We start from the raw sequence: 19,343 nt of genomic DNA on the forward strand, positions 1-19,343 counted from the left end.
CATGGGCATATAGTTTACTCTAATACCTATGTAATAACTCTCAATAAAAATTTTTTATATCATTTGCATAACCTTTACTATGGTCTGAACGGTATTTCTACAAGTGTATGTACTCTTTAGGCATAACGGCGCTTGCGTTGCTGTTAACCAAAAATTGTGCCGTAAAAATACCTTAAAATACTTTTTTTTTTTTAATGAATATTTTTGATGACCTCCGTAAAACCGATTTGACGCTAAGTGATTGCGCCGCTAATCGTGGGCCGCCTGTTAAACTTATTATAATAATGGTAGCATTACTGGTAGTAGTATATTAGTAGCAAGGTCTCCTTTGTCCTAAGTATTATCTTCAGCATGATGTGCTTATTGTACAAAAATACACTATATATTTAAATTTGAAAGGAATCTCAGTAGTAAAGATATATGTAATTTAATGTTGGAGATTTGATACATTCATCAGGAAAGACCAATATCTACCAAAATTTTATTGGTAAATAGACTCCATTTCTGTATGCTATTTCATGCTCCAGTGGCATTTCTTATGGTTGGATATAACCCATTTTATGATTGTATTTTTATCATAAAATTTATCATAAGAGCTGGTTAAGCAATAACTAGATGTACATGTTTCAAGATCATTGACCTGATGAAAATAGTGTGCGTAGTTCATTTTTCAAGTTTTGTTGCTCCTTACTCTATGGAATATCCTGTCTTGTTTTATAAATTAATTGTAGACATTGTAGGTTTTCATTTGATGATTTTGCTTTGTAGGTGTTTTTGAAACGAAGAAATTAGATTTATTTTTTCTTTTACTGTTTAATATATTTTGGTGTATTTTGCCACAAGCCAGTTTGTTCAACAGACTCTTCAACAGACAAAACATGAGTTTGTTCAACAGACATGACATCAGTTACATACAGTGTTTAATAGACAAGACAGTTTCTAATGGTAACTTTTGGAGGTTTGATTGTGTAAAAGTTATTCTATCATTTTTTTCACTCTCAGGAAATGGCTTGTGGGATATCTGCTGCATGCCGTGGGCCACTGACAGAAAGGCAGAAGTTCTGCTTTAAGATATTTGACCGTGATAGGGATGGAAAGTTATCAAAGGAAGAACTGACAGCAATGATTCAAGCACTGTTACTTTTACATTATGAAGAACAAGAACATACAGGTTGGTATGAACTAAACAAGACTTCATTGCTTTGCTTGGCACAAATCTGTTTCAGATTTCAGTTTTCATAATTCTACAGTTAAAATATTAATTGATATTAGTTTATTTTTTTCTTTTTGGTTTAATTTTGTTCAGTCTACAATGGTTATTTTTCCAATATCTTTTTTCCACCTTAAATTAATGCTTTTTTTTTTTTACCAGTGTGCTTGCTTTGTTTGGCATACCAAGTGACTAGTCCTTAATCTTGACAGTCATAAGAGCATGACAATTTAAGCCCTTTGAATCCCAAAATTCTTTAGGATATATATAGGTTACATATATTCTGCCATTTACCCACCATTGTGTAACTCTTGTTATATGAACAAAAAGAAAAAGTCTTGTGTATGCCATATCTTCATTTGATCAATTTTAGGATTGCTGAAAAATCTAGACTTGATATTTTAAAAGGGTGCAGGGGGGAGGGGGGTAAATAGCATAAGTGTTATGAGGTCGACCTAAATCTCGTTCCAAGCAGATGATGTGTGCGTTGGCGTATCCTCAGACGATGTTGAAAAACTTGTTGGAGAGTTTCTCGAGAATCACGACCCTCACAAGTCTGGCTTTGTCACCCAAGAGGAGTATCTCATGTGGACCCTCCATAACCCTTTGTCTTCAGCATTGCTGGAAATTATATTTCAGGTTTGTGTCTCAACTTTTGATAATGTTATTCTATCTCAGTCTTACCGCAAATATTTTAAAAATGTTTTGATATACTACCAGGATTGAGGTTTCACCATGAAAAAGTAATAACATATTTTTATTTTCCTCAAAATAATAAGGAATATAGAATTGAAGAAAGGCACTTTTTAGGCATAGAACAAGAAAATAATGCTGCAAAGTTGACTGGAAAGTATATGCCCCAAGTGTGCGAGTTCCCAGTAATCAAAATTCTTAATATTTATAAGGATCGAAAATTTAAAATGTCCTGATTTTAATGTTTGAAGCATGTTTGTGTGATCTTTGTATTCAAGATATTACAACAGACATTTGATATATAAGCAAGTCATATATTAAGGGAAGCTTGCCAGTTAGGTGCTTTTTTTTTTATACAATGCATTCATTTAATTTCATAAGATTAAAGGTTTTTTCCATGATGAAAATGAACAGCTGGAGATAAGAACATTTTTGAGGGTTTGTATTTGTGTAGGAACAAATGACAAATGTTGAAAGTAATTTGTCTTTTTCTTAACATACAAACCTGAGGTCTTTACATAAATGGCTCACCTCGTACCACTCTCATTCTCTTATCTGACCCAAAAGGTAAACTGTGTAGAACTGAATGCATATAGACTTGGTGGGCAGTGCTTCTGCCATACCATCGGTAGCTATTACTATAACCACCTAGCAAAAGTTTAAGGGGGCTGGCCGGAACCCCTATATGGTGGTATAGGGCAAAAAATGCAAAGTCATGAAAAAATTCATGGAACTTCATATGGCAATTGAGAATATGTATACAAAATATTTTGTCAAAATTCCTCTTACTTTCGTAGTTACAGGGTAATTAGTAAACATAACTCAATAAACCTAAGACATTCATCCGTACAAGAAAATGCAATATTTCTTCTGTTATCATAAATTTTTATAATCATTGTCAAAGAAATTGTGAGAAATGGCATCTGTAGAGATTCGTGGGTTGCAGAGGTGAGTATCAAGTTCAACCATGATCAGTAGGAGCACAGACTTCAAGTAGACTACACGTTCGTTCGAGTTTCACCTCTAACATTCGCTTGCTTTTTACATATGGTTATCTATGTTTCGGCAAGAATTTCATCATGCCAATGAGGAAAAGACAAGGAAAACATCTCGCTAACGTAAAGATGAAGAAAATTTGCTCTAATATGATTACAGAATATCATAATATATGCGATATTAGCGTAGTTAGTGAAGAGAGAGAGGGAGGGTTGCGTAGTAAGTAAACGCGCCCGTCTTGCCTGAAGCACACGTCACACTGTCCCCAAGGCTACGATCTTTGAGCAAAGGGATCCTAATTTATGATAAATAACATAGTTTTGGTTTATTTATACCCAAAAAGGAATATGAAATTCATAATAATCATGATTTATTAACATTGTCTTTGTAAAAAGAGAGTACAACTTCAAATTTCACCTCTTGACATTCTCTTGCATTTACGTTTGTTTATTTTTGTTTCGGCAAGAATTTCATCATGCCAAAGCGGAAAATACAAGGAAAACATCTAGCTAACATACAGAAGAAGAAAATTCATTGTATATGAGAGAGAGAGAGAGAGAGAGAGAGAGAGAGAGAGAGAGAGAGAGAGAGAGAGAGAGAGAGAGAGAGAGAGAGAGAGAGAGTGTTAGTTGCGTAGGAAGGAGTGCCCCGTCTTGCCTGACGCAGTGCCCCAAGCTACGATATATGAGCAAAGGGATCATCATTTATGATTAAATTATGATAAATAAAAGTTTTGGTTTATTAATACACAAAAAAGAAATATACATTCATAATAATCATTATTTATTAACATTGTCCTTATAAAAATACGAAGAAAAACTTTGAACGCCCGTATCTCAAAACTATAGTTATTGACCTTCAAAATCTATCTTCTCACTTAGTTTTAAAGCTATAACATTGGAATGTGGTTATATAACTCAGAAAGACATTATAGAACAATCAAATGAACCCCCCCCTCCCTTTTTTCCAATTTTTTGTTTTGTCTTTTTTTTATAAATTTTGTTTTCCTATATTTATAGGGTTTATTTTTTTTACCATAATGAAAAACCATTCATATCTATCAAAAAAATGACTTAGAAAAAAAACTCCTCATTTGATTGGAGGTCTTAACATCATGGTCCCTAGATATTGGTAGTAAATCCCAGGTCTTAATATTAAATATCCAAGGCGAGGGAGATTAGTCAGGGATGGAGAATTTAGATAGGAAATTGAAAAAATGTTATTTTCGGGATAAATTGCCCTGGCATCACAAAACCGAGGTCAGAGGCGAAAATCATATGCGGTTGGAGATGTCCCAAGTCACCTTATTATAAGTGGTATGAATATCAAAGTCCTGTCCTTAAAGAATGGCATTAGCCGGCCGGCGGCCCCATTAACGACCAGTTTTCTAGGTTTGCATGTTAGGAAAAATACAAATTACTTTAAAAATTTGTCATATTTCACAGGTTTGTAAAATTTTATTAAGATTATGGAACAGACCTGGTGTCTTAACCTTAGGATAAATCTTCATGCCACCTGGAAAATTGGTAAAAAATTCAGTAGCATTGTATATGCAAGGAACTGGTAGCATCTGTCCTCTATCATAAGCTACGTGGAACAATGACCGACCCCAAGTTGGGCCTCGTGATGTCCATCCCAGTTTTCTTCTTATCGCCCTGTTCTCTTTCTCCTCCTAACAGCTGGTTCTTTTGTTTTCCTGTTTCTCTCTGTTTTGTGTGAGGATTTTGTGTGTTTGTGACGAAGAGTGGAGTTATCATGGATTCCCATAACACTTCTGCTAGCAATTCTACTACTAAATCCAAGAAGCCTTGCAGGCTATGCCCTGGTGTAGGTGGTTTCCCTTGTTCACACTTCCTAGCCTTCATGAATGCAGATCCTCATTCAACATGAGTAGGTGCAGAGTAAATGTATGTAATAGCCCTGATCCTTGTTCAGAATGTTGTTCTTAATCGGTGGATCAGTGGAAGAGGTTCTCTGAGTAAGGTCTGCCCAAGAGGAAGTTGAAGATGCTATCGATGTTGGTTGGCCCTTCATCTTCATCTTTTGTTTAGCTTCTTGTTGAGACTACTCCTTCTTTCAGAGGCCTATTCCAGTTGCTTTGGTGTCTGTACTAGATTTTTCCCTTACCCTTTCTATTCTTCCAATAATTCGTCGAGGGAAGTATCCAGGAGGGGTTCGGAGATTTTTTGTCTAATTTTGTCCTCGTCTTTTCCTTCGGGGAAGGAAGGGCATCACCATCTATGTCTTTGATGCGCAGAAGATGGCAAGTGTTTGGGCATCGCTAGCCTCTCAGGAGTACCCACCTTGGATGGCCTATTGTCCCATTGCTTGGCTTCCTGCTACCCTGTACTATCTACTCTGCCTGTTCTTCTCTGCCGAGTCTCCATTTGGGTTGCCCCTTGTTTTGCCCACAGTTGTACCAGCATACTCTTCATGTGGTTCGTTTGCTGTTTTGATGTTCAGCAGATCCCTCCGTGACATCACAGCCTACCGTTACAAGGATGTCGTTACATACCCCATCTACGGATTTCCTAGTCAAGGCGGTGATGGAAAGGACTGGATCATTAATTGAAGAGAAATGTGTTCATGCTCATAAGAAGAAGAGACGTGTCTTCTGTGTCATCGTCAATATTGCAGTTGTCCGTTTCCCCTGTATAGCCTCCAGTTAAGTGTTGGAGAATCAGGGACTTCTTGTCTGATCCTAGTGCCAACAAAAGAAATAGGACTATTTCTTCTTCTTTGAGCCGGTGGGATGTTATATCACAGTCAAGAGACGTGTTCCGAATCAGCAGTGACTCCAAAGGAGTCAGCTATTCATGGACATGGTTTGCCCACGTTCGTTCTTTCTCAAAAGACTAAGGACATAGTACATGTTGGACCTCTACCTTCTTAGCTCTGGACTGTGACAATATGTACTGCTGTGGACAATGTTGGGAGACTTCAAATTCCGTACGGATGTTTGTGGAGAGCATTTGTACGATGACCTTGGATACGCTAAGGCCTCTTGTAACAGGAAATGTGAAGTATTAACAGTTTCACCTCTTTGATGACTAAGTAAGTTCAGAGGGAGGATGCAGTGCTCCAATCAGGAGATCCCGGGTTACAGTTCTTCTGAGAACAACCATGCAGTGGTGAACGTACATGTAGTGGCAAACATCCATGATGTTCTAGGCCTACAGGGGATAGTATTAGTAGTCCTCCGTCGGACTGTCGATCCAGGTCGCATTCACCCAGTAGTGTTTATGGTTCCTCTTCAGTGAGTCACGACTGAATGAGCTGGGAAGGCATGGTTGTGATTCATCTCGGGAACAGTCGGATGTAAGGAGAAAGCCAACGTTCACAGTCAGGATTGGGGAGCAGGGACCATGGCCGTCGTTTGCATTCAAGATCGAGGGAGCAGGGACCATGGCCATGTTCGTCTTGCCAAGACCTTGGACATGACTCGACCAGGCCATGGGGAGATTCACATCCATTGAGCGAGAGAGGTTCTCATTTTCTAGAGCAATTAAGTCTTTTGAGATCTTCCTGTTCCCTCCACTTTGGCTAGTCACCCACATGAGGTGGAGGAATTGGATAACCAGGATTTCCTTTCCTCTTATGAAGGGGTTATAGATCTGATTCGTTACTTCAGTAACCTTTAAGAGGACTGAAACTCCTTCCACGATCACTCCTACAGTTATCGAAGCACTGCTAGGACCTAAAAAGGATGTTAAGACTTTCTTTGAGTTACCATGTCTTCCAGTCATGCGAATTTGGTTTTATGACATTGTGAATTTGTTGACTGCGGGACGGAAAACTCTCATTAAGGTCAAACAGATCTTTCTAGTTTTGTTCAGCTCTCTTTCTTAAATTCATCATAGGCAGATTGTTCCAGATGTCGTGTGATTAAGACCTGGCCCAACTTTGGAACTTGTCAAGAAACTGCTGCTTTAGAGATGATGGCATCTTCAATCTTTCAGACAGCATCTTGGTTGGAGTTGTGGTCTACAGTTTTGACCAAAATCACTTTGTCTGCTTTGACAGGGAGTTTGGTGGATGAGATGGCTTTTTTATCAGATTGCTTTAATCTAGTTCTAAAGCCATCTTATACATAACAAATCTGAGTGCAAATATATGGGCAAATATTTTTTTGATGAGAAGTGATATGGCCCTTGCCAAGGCTGGCCCGTTCAGTAGATGTGGATTCCTTATTGTCACTATGGAATAGTGATATTTTAGAATCAAAATTGGCTGTTGCCGAAGGATACATTGGAGGCAGCCATTGACAGACAGAGGACAGATAAAAGATAGGCTAGTTCAGCAGGCAGTAGTAAGTAAGTCAACTTTGACTAGCCCTAATATTAGGAGACAGATCCAACAACCTACATTGTGGAAGATTGTGAGAGCAGCTCCTGTGCTAAACCTACACAGTTAGTCTCTTCAAGGAAGAAGCTTGCTCAACAACGGCCTTTTCAGAGTAGTGCGGCAAGAGGTAGGGGAAATAGGGTCAGGGGCAGAGGCATGTCTGAGACGATAAAGTGGGGGCCGTCCCCACTCATTCCTTGGGATCCATGGTGGCTGCTCAACAAGTTGTGTAGCTTACCCAGCTCCTTTACAAGACAAGGTAGCATCTCGTCATTGTGATACCACATGAGTGGAGAGTGAATGACTGTGTGACTGGCTCCTCTTCCTCCTCTTTTCTTCCTTCTCCCTGATGGGCAGAGGGTAGCGGTCGTCACAAACGCTGGACAGGACGACGATGCAGGTAAGCTCCATTTCTATCCCCTTCATTAGGGATAGAAGTGTTTTATCCGTCCCTCCCTAGCAAGGGGGAAGCGGACAGCAGTAAGAAAGAAACTCAATGCTTTATATTTGGCTTCTTACTTAGGACAATAGTTCTTGCTTGCTATTTCATAAGAGGTACGCTTGCCTCCCTCTTATGAACTGATCCAGAGGTCTGACCATTGATCCTGCAGTTCACACTCCGATCATTGGACAGAGGCTAGGTTACCCCCCCTTGCTCTTACGACCAGGAAGGGAACCCAGGTTAGGCGAACACCACCAGTCTGTTCACAAGACTCGGATTCCTCCCACAATAGTGAGTCTTCCTTATGTAAAGGACCAATGATTTGTATAACGTGTTGGAACAAATCACAAGTTTTTAAAGTAAATTGTATTTTTCTAACTATACAAACCTGAGGTCCTTTACATATAGTCCCACCTCATGCCACCCCTCACTCTGTTCCTGGCCTAAAGCAAAGTGGTATGTTTACCTCCAGTCGGGCGGGACTCCCAACTATCGGACAAGCAGTTACTGCCGAACTACCTTGTAAGTAAATCTTAGGACCAGTCCAGCTGGCAACTGAACAGTATATCCTTACGTAAAGACCTCAGGTTTGTATAGTTAGGACAAATACATTTACTTTCAAAAATTGTGATTTTTCATGCACTTAAGGGTGGGGCAGGCCGGCTAATGCTATTTTTTAAGGACAGGACTTTGATATTCATACCACTTGATAAGGTGACTTGGGACATCTCCAAACCGCATATGATTTTTGCCTCTGACTTTCTTTGGTTTTGTGACGCCAGGGTGGTTTATCCCGAAATACCATTTATCAATTCTATCTCCTCCCTTGATATTTAATATTAAGACCTGGGATTACTACCATATATAGACTTGATGTAGACCTTCAATCAAATGAAAGGAGTTTTTTTCTAAGTACGTAATTTTTTTGCTAGATATGAATTTTTCGTTATGGTAAAAAAATAACCCCTATAAAATCAGGAAATTTTTTTACAAAGATAAGGTGTAAACAAAAATTGAGAAAAGGGCTTTATTTAATTGTTCTATACTAATGTCTTTCTGAGTTATATACCAAATTTCAGTGCTATACTTTAAAACTAAGTGAGAAGATAGAATTTGAAGGTCAGTAAGTATAATTTTGAGATAAGGGCGTTCAAAGTTTTCCTTTGTATATTTTTCATGAAGACAATGTAATAAATAATGATTATTATGAATGTATATTTCTTTTTGTGTATTCAATAAACCAAAACTATGTTATTCATCATAATTTAATCATAAATGATGATCCCTTTGCTCCTATATCGTAGCCTGGGGCATGCCGTCAGGCAAGACGGGGCACTCCTTCCTATGCAACTCTCTCTCCCTCACTAACTCGGCTTATTACAGCGAATTTTTTCCTTTTCTTCTGTATGTTAGCGAGATGTTTTCCTTGTATTTTCTTTCCGCTTTGGCATGATGAAATTCTTGCCGAAACAAAGTTAACAGACTTAAAATCAAGAAAATTTCAGAAGTGAAACTCAAACGTACTCTCTTTTTACAAAGACAAGTTAATAATCATGATTATTATGAATTTTCATATTCCTTTTTGGGTATTAATAAACCAAAACAAAGTTACTTATCATAAGTTGAAGATCCCTTTGCTCAAAGACCGTAGTCTGGGGTACTGCATGACGTGTGTCAGGCAAGACGGTGGGCGTTCCTAACTTTCTCTCTTCACTAACTAAGCTAATATCACGTATATTGATGATATTCTGTAATCATAATAGAGCAAATTTTCATTCGTCTGTATGTTAGCGAGAAGTTTTTGCTAGTCTTTTGTTTTTCCTCCCATTGGTATGATGAAATTCTTGCCGAAACAAAGATAAAGATACATAAAAGCAAGCGAAAATGTCAGAGGTGAAACTCGAATGTGTTGTCTACCAGAGGTTTTCGTCCTCGCACTGGAAGGTGGTAAAACTGGACTAAGTTCCCTCCTGCCGCCTCATGAATCTCTACAGATGCCATTGCACACAATTTCTTTGACGATAATTATCAAAATTTAAGATAACAGAAGAAATATTGCATTTTCTTGTACAGATCAATGTTTTTGGCTTATTGAGGTACGTTTACTAATTACCCTGTAACTACGAAAGTAAGAGGAATTATGATGAAAATTTCATTTCGTATACGTATCTTCTCCATTGCCAAACAAAGCTCCGTGAATTTTTTTAACTGACTTTGCCTTTTGCCCTATACCTTCATATATAAGGGTTCCGACTGGCCCCCTTAAGATCCAAGTGTAAACAACGCAATTCTCTAATACTCTCTCTCTCTCCTCTCTCTCTCTCTCTCTCTCTGCTCTCTCTCTCTCTCTCTCTCTCCTCTCTCTCTCTCTCTGTGACATAATCGAATACACACACTATCGATTCCATTGATTATTCTTGTAAAACTGTAAATAAAATTTATTTTTATACCACTTCTGGAAAGGATTATGTTTGAAGTTTGAGGTACTACTATACATAGTAAGTTTATATGAAACTTGATTTTATCATGAAAATTAACATTTTCACTAAATTCATTATTTTTTAATTTCCAGCTTTCATAGGAAAATTTAAGTGTCTATTTAATGAGAGGTGAAATTGATAATGGATATTGGTTTTTATTGTAGGTGTGCCATATTGTCCTTGGCCTGAAACCTAGCAAGTCGAAATGAAGAGAAAGAAATTGTTCTTGGATGGTTGCGAAGAGCAGAGAGCAAATCTCTTAACATAGGACAGTTTTGGTATATCATTAATGAACAGTGGTGGAACCTGTGGTTTGAGTATGTCAGTCATCAGGTAAGTACTAGGAAGACCTTCTCTTGTCTTGACATGGAAAAGTAACATTGAGTGGTTATTTGATCATTCTTAGTTCTGATAAGCAACTTGCATCTTCTATTACAGAATTAAATTGAATTTGTTCCATCTTTCTTAGGTTCTGGGGTAGAAAACAGTGCAATCAGCCCATCGTCACACAGCAGTTCACCAGCAAATTCTCAGTATGGGTCACACAAGAACAAGTTTACAAAAAAAAATCTGCTAATTCTGAAGGAACAGTTGCTTCAGATGGAAATTCGTAAGTAAACTTGTATTTGTAGCCCCTTATTTTTCACAGGTGAAAAATGTTTAGTAATGCATAAAGATTAGTACTTAGTTTTTATTATATCTCCTTTATAGTATTAGCATTCTCTGTTCACCTTTTACCCATTTGGTGGAATGTCACCTTACTGTGAAATGCATATTTCTGTACAAAATACCAACCTTTGTTGTTTTGCTGTGTCAAAGTGCATTGATAAATTTGCAAGTTATTCATTGAAAGGCAGGTTAGAAGCGCCTTTGTCATGGAGACCCATCTCCCGTCTAACTTCCTGTTAAACCAATATTCAGTTTTGTTATTGCTTTGATTTATAGTTAGTTATATTGCCCTATAATTAATCTTGTACTTACAAATTTATATTTTTAAAAATTATTTTGCTTATGTTTTGTGTTTATTTTTGAAGTTTTTGCTTCATTTGTGAACCAGGTTTTTTTTTTTTTCTTTTTTTTTTTTTTTTTTTTTTTTTTCCTGTCCTTGGTTATACATTTGCCTGGAACTGTATGACTGGATATTATTGTGTGTTTGGTTCTATATTCTGTTAAGCATATCTTGAATATTGCAGTATTTTATTAAAAACTTAACCATTGTTCTTGTTTTTTTGTGACTTTTGTGTAGGTATACATGTACCTGGTTTTTTCTTTGTATGGGATGTATATCCTGATGCTACAACTTGTGTCAAAAAATGTTTGTTCATATGTGGAACAAACCTTCGGTCTTAAACAATAGGATAATCTTCAGGTGCCAACTGGAAAACCAGTTAAAAAAAACATTCAGATTGTATATGCAAGGATCTGTGGCATCTGGCATCTAATATGTAGAAGAGGTGAAGAGTGGTTAACTGACCAAGCATGAACCCCATGACACATTTAAGTCATTCTTCAATCACCATGGAAGCATGTGTTTGCTTATTGCTCTCCTCCCTCCAAGGTGGTTTAGTTTTGGATACCCTGTGATTCCATCCTACTTTTTTGTTTTTTGTTTTGGGGGAAGTCTGTGGATTCCCCTATCGATTCTAAGAAGTTGCAGGCGTGTCAATGCATGTGCCCTGGCCTTCCAGGATTCCTGTGCTCATGCTTCCTAGCCTCCACTTGACTGACCCCTATACTACTTGCAGTAGGTGTCATGCTAATTTTTGTTAAAGTAACCAATCCATGCCCACAGTGTGTTCCGGGCCTGTTTTGCAGTGGAAGAATTTCTACAAGAACAGGGAGCATTGTAGGCTTCCCCTTTTTCCAGATTTTTTCCATCTGCATCGTCATCCATTGATGTCTTTGTTTCCTTCTTTTTTTCTTCCATTCATTCATCTTTGGAAGTAAACGGGAGTTGCTCAAGGTGATAATTTTATTTAATGCTGCCCCGTTTCTTTTCTTTTGGGGGTAGAAATCCCTTTAGGGTGGAGGAGACATTTTTATGAATGGTGATCTTGTGGATACCAAAGAACCATTTTTAGTAACTTGCTGATATCTCCTGTAGCATATAATAACAGCTGAAGGTTTTCAGGGTTTTTTGCCTCCCATGCACAGTAGCTAGTTTGATATTTTGCAGTAGGAAAGTACGTTTGTAGCTCCCGTGACTGTAAGGGCTCTGATAGCTGAGATTTAAAGAAACAGTTTTTGTATTATATAGATATTTAATAATGTATATCAAGTGCAAAATAAATATGGTTACTGGATCAAAGGCAAGTCTAAGAGAACATGTCTGTTAAGTAAGGGGACACTGCATAGGGAAGCAGTGGTTAAGAGGGCAGTTAAAAAAAAAAGTAGCCGTAACCTCGATGAAATGGAAAGAGTAGAGAAAACAAAGGCTTATGATGGTTTCACAAAGCCCACATTCCTCTGCTTGGGAGAAAAATGAGGACTAAAAAGGACAATGAAGGAGATATGTAACGTGAACCCCCTGCTATAAACGTATTGTGGTTTAGCATTTGCAGGCTTCAGTTATTAGCTGATTTTTCTGTGGAGTATACTATTTCCAAATACCGTATATACTCGCATATTATGCGACTTTTGAAACCTAATTTGAAGCTAATTTTAAAGGGGTCGCATCATACACGCGGTATAAAATTAGCGTACCGTCTATGCTTTCCCAAATCGGCAGATCGCGATAGTTACTACCGGAGGAAAACAGTAGATCTTTTAAAAAGTTGTTTTACTTGTACTTCATATATCCAATAATATTGTATGCATTCTCATATTACTATTGTATTTTAAAATACAAAAAGAGCGATCGTGCGCCATTTGCATTATTTTTGGTTTATACAACATGTTTAACTGTTCTAGACTAACCATCTATAATTTCCAAATCAGTTAAGGCACACACCGAAGGATTTTTTACTTTTTGTTTTACTCAGTAAAAGAAACATTTGTTACTTGAACTATTATTTTCCTTTTAGGATACGCAGGTAAGTGAAAATTTATAAAGTAAAAAAAATTGCATAAAATTAATAAACTAAAATCCTCCAAAGTTCGCTCTCCGTGTCCTTATCATCAATACTGCTCTGAAGTCTTTGCCATCAAGGCAGTCATCATATTCGTCATCTTCCAGAATCTTTGATCATTTCATCCTCATCTCTGCATCTTCGTATAGGACATCGTCAATTCATATGGAAGGTATAGTCTTGCACCATGGCGAGCCAATGCCACCTTGACTGACCGTTGGGCGAGCTCTCTGGCGTGGCTTTTACAAAGATCTGCCCTTATGCTAATTTTACAAAAACAACAACTGCCGTGTGTGACAGACCTTTGAATGTCCTTGAGACAAACCCCGAGGCTATAATTATAAGATTATAAGGGTTTTTTTTTTCCTTCCCAGGTACTTTAATCTCCTTCCTATTCGGTCTCTCTCTCTCTCTCTCTCTCCCCTAAATCTTACAGCTGTCCCGAGCGAGAGCTTTTTTTTATGGGACAACATAGGCCCGCATTTCGCATTTTCCATACCTATTTATTTCGTATACGATTGCCCTTTCTCGGCTGTGAAGTTGATGTCTATCTATGGCTGTGAGATGACCAGGATAACTTGTAAGTCGGTGTCAAGTCACTCCACTCTTCAGTCAGCCAAAACTTTGCCATATCGCATTCAAGCAATATTCAGTCATTGTTCCTATCTATTATTTTCTCAGAGAGAGAGAGAGAGAGAGAGAGAGAGAGAGAGAGAGAGAGAGAGAGAGAGAGAGAGAGAGAGAGAGAGAGAGAGAGAGAGAGTCTGTGTGTATGCGATTGTTTATTTTCTCACTCGGTCAAACTTACTGTTATGCTTTATTTCATATTTCCTTGCTCACCAATTTATTCTATACCTACGATATTAAGAAATCAAGATATGTGCAGAAGGGAGAAATGCCTCCCAGACTGTACAGTCAGTATGGATTTAAACGCACGTGGAACTGGTTGAAATATTCGCAACAGCACCAAAATGAGATGCCCTGTTGATAGAATATCTGACTCTGTTTCTTGTTATTGCATAAAAAAAAACTTTATCAATCGTGAACCTACGTAATTTATTTAGAATTCTGCGCAACGTTAAAGATAATATTTGATATCTGTAATGGGAGAAATGGTTTTATCTCTGTTGTTGTTATAAATTTGGCAGTATGCGATCAAACACGTGGGTGGACCAAAACAGCCCAGCCAGAGAGCTCCGCTCATTTTGTAAATACTATTGTTTGGCGTGCTAGGCTTACCCCGATTCATTTGGGTGTGCGCTACTCAAATAATCGCATTTTTCTTACTAATCCCAAGAGTTGACCATGGAAAATCCCAAGATTAAACCAAAAATCCCAAGATAATAAAATAATTGACATATGCCAAGCTTTGGAGTCCTAAATATTTACTCTGTCTATCAGGAAGATACTGATAAATTGAATTGACGTATCTTTCCTGATGAGAGAGAGAGAGAGAGAGAGAGAGAGAGAGAGAGAGAGAGAGAGAGAGAGAGAAGAGAGAGAGGAGAGTATTCATGTAATCAGTAAAATACACTAATAAAAACAAAAACTACGTACTGTATGCAAAGCACACACATCATCATTAGCTTCCCGTGTGTTACGTGTAAGCGTTCATTCTAAGAAATTCACAGAGTAGTATAAGTAACACCTGATTGTCTGGTTGGTAGCCATGGAGATCTGTTATCCAATGACTGCCCTCTGCTTCTGTTCTATTTATAGACATATGCCGTGGATGACACTAGGTTTGAACGTTTACCATGTTCGTGATTTTCTGACTGCTGACTGGCAAAAAAATTACTCGATAATTTTCTTTATATAATTAGTTTCTTCTTGAAACATAATATAATATGAATCATTTTAACTTTAATGTAGTGGTAGACCAGTGCGTACGATGCTCATCAATATAGTGGTATGAAAAATACCGCATGGTGTTGTAGCGATACGTAATCACAAAGTACCAATCCTTTTCCCGGACCATCCTCAAAAATTTTACGACTCTTCAACTGCAAGATCGATATGGTGAAATATATTATATAGTCATACTTATTGTTGAAATTCACAAGTTTGAACTGCAAAACATTAGATTTTGATTGTTATGTACATATATTTTTGTGTTTTACGGAATGTTTGTTTTGAAAATAATAGCTATTAGTGAAACATATAATATTAATTGTCCCACTATTTTATTATAGGTGATCTTAATTATCTCACATTCATGTAACAGTATTATATTAATATTTATTTAAATAAACAGTAATTAATAAATAACAATAATGAAAACATAAAGGGAAAATTTTTTTTTTTCTGTAGTAGTGATGTTTGTTTGATATGCATCTGACCTCACATTTCCGAAATTGAAAAAAATTCCAAAAACCGAAACATCGGAATGTTGTGTGTACTACACTTTTTTAAACACGCACACAAGTCTACACATTTACTGATACCCGTTGGTGAAAGACTCAAATTACAGTATTTATTTCTGGAGAGAGAGAGAGAGAGAGAGAGAGAGAGAGAGAGAGAGAGAGAGAGAGAGCAGAGAGAGAGAGAGAGAGAGAGAATGAGTTTAGGACTCTCAAGGTGGTGGTTTTTACATTTTTTAACATTTTATTATCTTGGTATTCTTTTTTAATCTTGAGATCTTCTATTCAATTCTCGAGATTAGTAAGAAAATTACCGTAACTTCACTAGCAGCAGCACACATCTGAACGACTCGGCCATTAGCACGCTAAACCACCAACCTTATGAACTGACCTCGGAAAAGGAACTCGCATGATACATGAGATACATGACAAAACCACTGTTTATTGGTGAAAATTTTGTGGTCACATGATATGCGAGATCGCACGTTACTCGAGTATATACGGTATATTGTGGTAAATTCACTAATTCACCGGATTTTTTCTTTTAGAGCAATATTCACTAAATTATGTATTCATTTTAATTTTATTTTTGTTACTACATACGTTTTTTATGATAAAAAGAATTATTTTTACTGATTATCAAAATAACTATATTAATGTAAACACAGAAAAATTTTTTAATTTCATTAAGGAAAATATAGTAAATTAGGTAAGATTTTAGCAAAATTCCTTGCTTTTCTCAGTCTTTACTTTTACGGAGTATCCCACGGGGGGGGGGGGGGGGGGGGGGGGGGGGTGGGGGGGGGGGGGGGGGGGGGGGGGAGAGAGAGAGAGAGAGAGAGAGAGAGAGAGAGAGAGAGAGAGATGTAGTGGGCTAACTGTCAATCATCTTGTATATATTGACCATAAGGGTTAGTAGCACCTGGGTAAAGTCTCTCTCTCTCTCTCTCTCTCTCTCTCTCTCTCTCTCTCTCTCTCTCTCTCTCTCTCTCTCAGGGGTAACTTGAGTAGTTTTTACAAGTAATTGTAAGCCATATTATTTTCAAGGGTATTGTAAGGACTTTGAAGTGATTGTATTTTAGGATGATAGTTTAAGGTATATTTGGTATTTGAACTATTACAAAATAGGTAGTTTTATAAGCATTTTAGTTTAAGGTATGCAAGGGTACATTATTAAAATAAACAGTTTATGTTTAAAGAGTTTTTCGAAGGGGCTACTACCAATGTATCGCGGATTTTCAGTAGTTGATGAATGTTTCTCTAACCCCCGCAAATACATTGGGTTGACTTGTTGAAAAGGTGACCAAAAAATGTCCAAAAAATGCCAAGATCCATTGCAAGAGTGCAATGATAACATTGTATCATGAATGATGAATTATGAAAAGATGGTGTGTCCAGCAGTTAAAAATGGATGGCAATCGAAGATTGAGATGCTTTTGACGTGTTACAAGAAGAGATTAGAAACAATTAAAAAGCACAAAAGGGAAAGGAGTCTGTGAAGGCTCAAGAAATTTGGGAGAAATCGGGCAGATGATGATAAAACCTGATGGAAAATCAGGCTGAAAATGCAAGGAAAAGAGGGAGCAGAGAGAACTTTCCTTTGTGTAAACCTCTGCTAAAGGGTTCATGATAATAACTGCATCCTTTCCTCTCCTCTCCTCCAATGGGCACCATTTTTTCAGTGTCACAGTTAAAAGTGATTGTAAAAGCATGTGAAATAACATTTAATATCTGGATATCTTTCTCATCTTTGAAGTGCTATTGTACTCCAGATGTTTTTTGCCACTTTCAGTTATGCATAATGGCCAAACCTGAGAAGTTTGTATTTATGAAAAATAAAGATTGAATAGGAGACACTGAAAATATAAAATATATATATGCAGTGCAGTGTGATTGAATAGGAAAAGGCTGATTGCAACACAAGGATGTCCTCATGTTTTGAAATGTCATTGCATTCATGTTCCCAAATATTCATTATATGCTGTCCATTATAGTGATGAAAAATTCTTAGCTTCCCTACATGATTATTAAAAGCTCTTAACAGCAGCTTATAAGCATGAAGTGTTCAGTTGATTGAGTCAAGTGTTATTGAATGTGAAGTGTTTGATAATTTCAGCTAAATTTAGTTACCTTTGCCCGTGTCTTGTAATTCTCTTCTTTCAGAAAAGTTTTTTGTTGGTGTAATTGGTAATAAAATGGCGGCCTGTGTACTAAAGAAGCCACTGTAGATGGTGTACATTCACAAAATATTACCCACAATTTGATGTTTTGTTTTCCATCTGCTCTTTCTGCATGAATTACTGTCTGTATTGTAACAGTTGTAGAATGAAAGATAGCCTTTCTTTCTTTCACGTTCTTTTATTTGAATGACTAACAATTGCTCAGCAGTTTGTATAAATGCAGAAAGTGGTGTGGTTTGACAGGAAGTGACTGACCTTTTCAATAAGGCATGTCTTCAAGATATTCAGAAGTTAGTGTATCGAATCTTCTGAAAGCAGTGTGCATACCATGATGCATGAAATATTCAGCAGAAAATGTGGATCAATGTCAAGCAGTAATATACATTTCCTCTGATATTATGTATGCCCAGTGTAACTAATCTCATTATTGGAAAAAAACCCTATCATAGAACATGGTGTGTAACTTCAGTAATCCCAACTGAAAGAGTCTTATTGCTTAACAGTATGTATTATACAGGTACTTCTTTTCTTTGTTTAGTAAGTTGACAAGCATAATACTGTTTAATTTTCTAAGCACATAGCTGTTTGAAATCTATTCACCTGGAAGAACATCTCTATTGTAGGATGGATGAGAAGAGAGGAAGTGGGTGAACTACTAATATTATTTTCAGTTTTTTTTTTTTTTTGTCATTTTGTTTATAAATTAAAACATTTCTGTCCTTTTTTTTACAGTTAAATTGTATTTTTTATGACTTTCATGATTATAATTTTTCATCTGACAAACTGATAAAACTAAGGGTCATGGTTTTGATACAAAAGCCATACTGAATTGAAAAATGCAACTTTGTCAGTAACGTTTCAACTTATTGTAGGAGTGTGTTGGTGACAAGTATAAACAGTTTTGGTTTAGCTGACTCTGTCTCTCTGGCAAGTCTGGAAAGCGAGGGCTCATCTGGGTCTCGTCAGAATTCGCTTCAGCGTCATTACAGGCTGGTTCCAGTCCGAGAAAGAATTTTAGTTCTGGCAACTTGGCTGTTTATAATCATGAAGCCAGCAGGTACTTATTTTTATTTTTGTGCTGTTTATGTTTTTTTTTCACATGCAGCATATTCTATTGCTGTCCCTCTTTATTCATGATGATTAGGTTCCCAGGCCCCTTCAGATTGCCAAATCTCACAAATGCCTGCCACAGCCTTCCCTATGATACAATTAATGACTATATTGAAAGGCATCGGAGCAGGGTGTGATTTGTAAAGTATGCCTTGCATAGCTCACTTTAGACAGTACCAGAGGTTCTTTGCAATGCCCCTATTGCCCCAGCTACATTTCTTCTGACTTTTACTCTCCATCCATTTCCTTGATCTTTATATGAGAGTAAAAAAAAGCTTCTCTTACCTTACAAAGCTGAATTTTATCCAAGTTATTACATGCAAGTTTTTCATAAAGCTTATGTTGCACTTGTGTAGTGTCAAGAGTTTTTTTTCAGTAAAATTTATTACAAAATATTCTTTGAATTAGTAATTTCTAGACACAAATATATCTTACCATTTTCTTCATGAAAAAAAGACAA

The 19,343-nt window shown here is 37.1% G+C and overlaps 3 protein-coding genes across 3 annotated transcripts in view; 2 read left to right on the forward strand and 1 right to left on the reverse strand.

Moving 5' to 3' along the window:
- LOC135205860 (ubiquitin carboxyl-terminal hydrolase 32-like) overlaps positions 1 to 10,444 on the forward strand; it is a 38,943-nt gene extending 28,499 nt beyond the window's left edge. Inside the window, exons 4-6 of the mRNA XM_064237111.1 lie at positions 1,003 to 1,171; positions 1,686 to 1,849; positions 10,330 to 10,444. Coding sequence (XP_064093181.1) covers positions 1,003 to 1,171; positions 1,686 to 1,849; positions 10,330 to 10,374 — 378 coding nt within the window. The 3' untranslated portion in view covers positions 10,375 to 10,444. The remainder of the gene's footprint in view (positions 1 to 1,002; positions 1,172 to 1,685; positions 1,850 to 10,329) is intronic.
- Positions 1 to 19,343, reverse strand: part of LOC135205492 (ubiquitin carboxyl-terminal hydrolase 32-like) — a gene marked incomplete in the record, with an annotated part of 352,787 nt that overhangs the window by 244,242 nt on the left and 89,202 nt on the right.
- Positions 10,455 to 19,343, forward strand: part of LOC135205861 (ubiquitin carboxyl-terminal hydrolase 32-like) — a 42,253-nt gene continuing 33,364 nt past the window's right edge. The window contains exons 1-2 of the mRNA XM_064237112.1: positions 10,455 to 10,498; positions 10,635 to 10,775. Of these exons, the coding sequence (XP_064093182.1) occupies positions 10,455 to 10,498; positions 10,635 to 10,775 (185 nt within the window). The remainder of the gene's footprint in view (positions 10,499 to 10,634; positions 10,776 to 19,343) is intronic.

The sequence above is a fragment of the Macrobrachium nipponense genome, chromosome 24, assembly GCF_015104395.2.
Source record: "Macrobrachium nipponense isolate FS-2020 chromosome 24, ASM1510439v2, whole genome shotgun sequence".
Classification (NCBI taxonomy): domain Eukaryota; kingdom Metazoa; phylum Arthropoda; class Malacostraca; order Decapoda; family Palaemonidae; genus Macrobrachium; species Macrobrachium nipponense.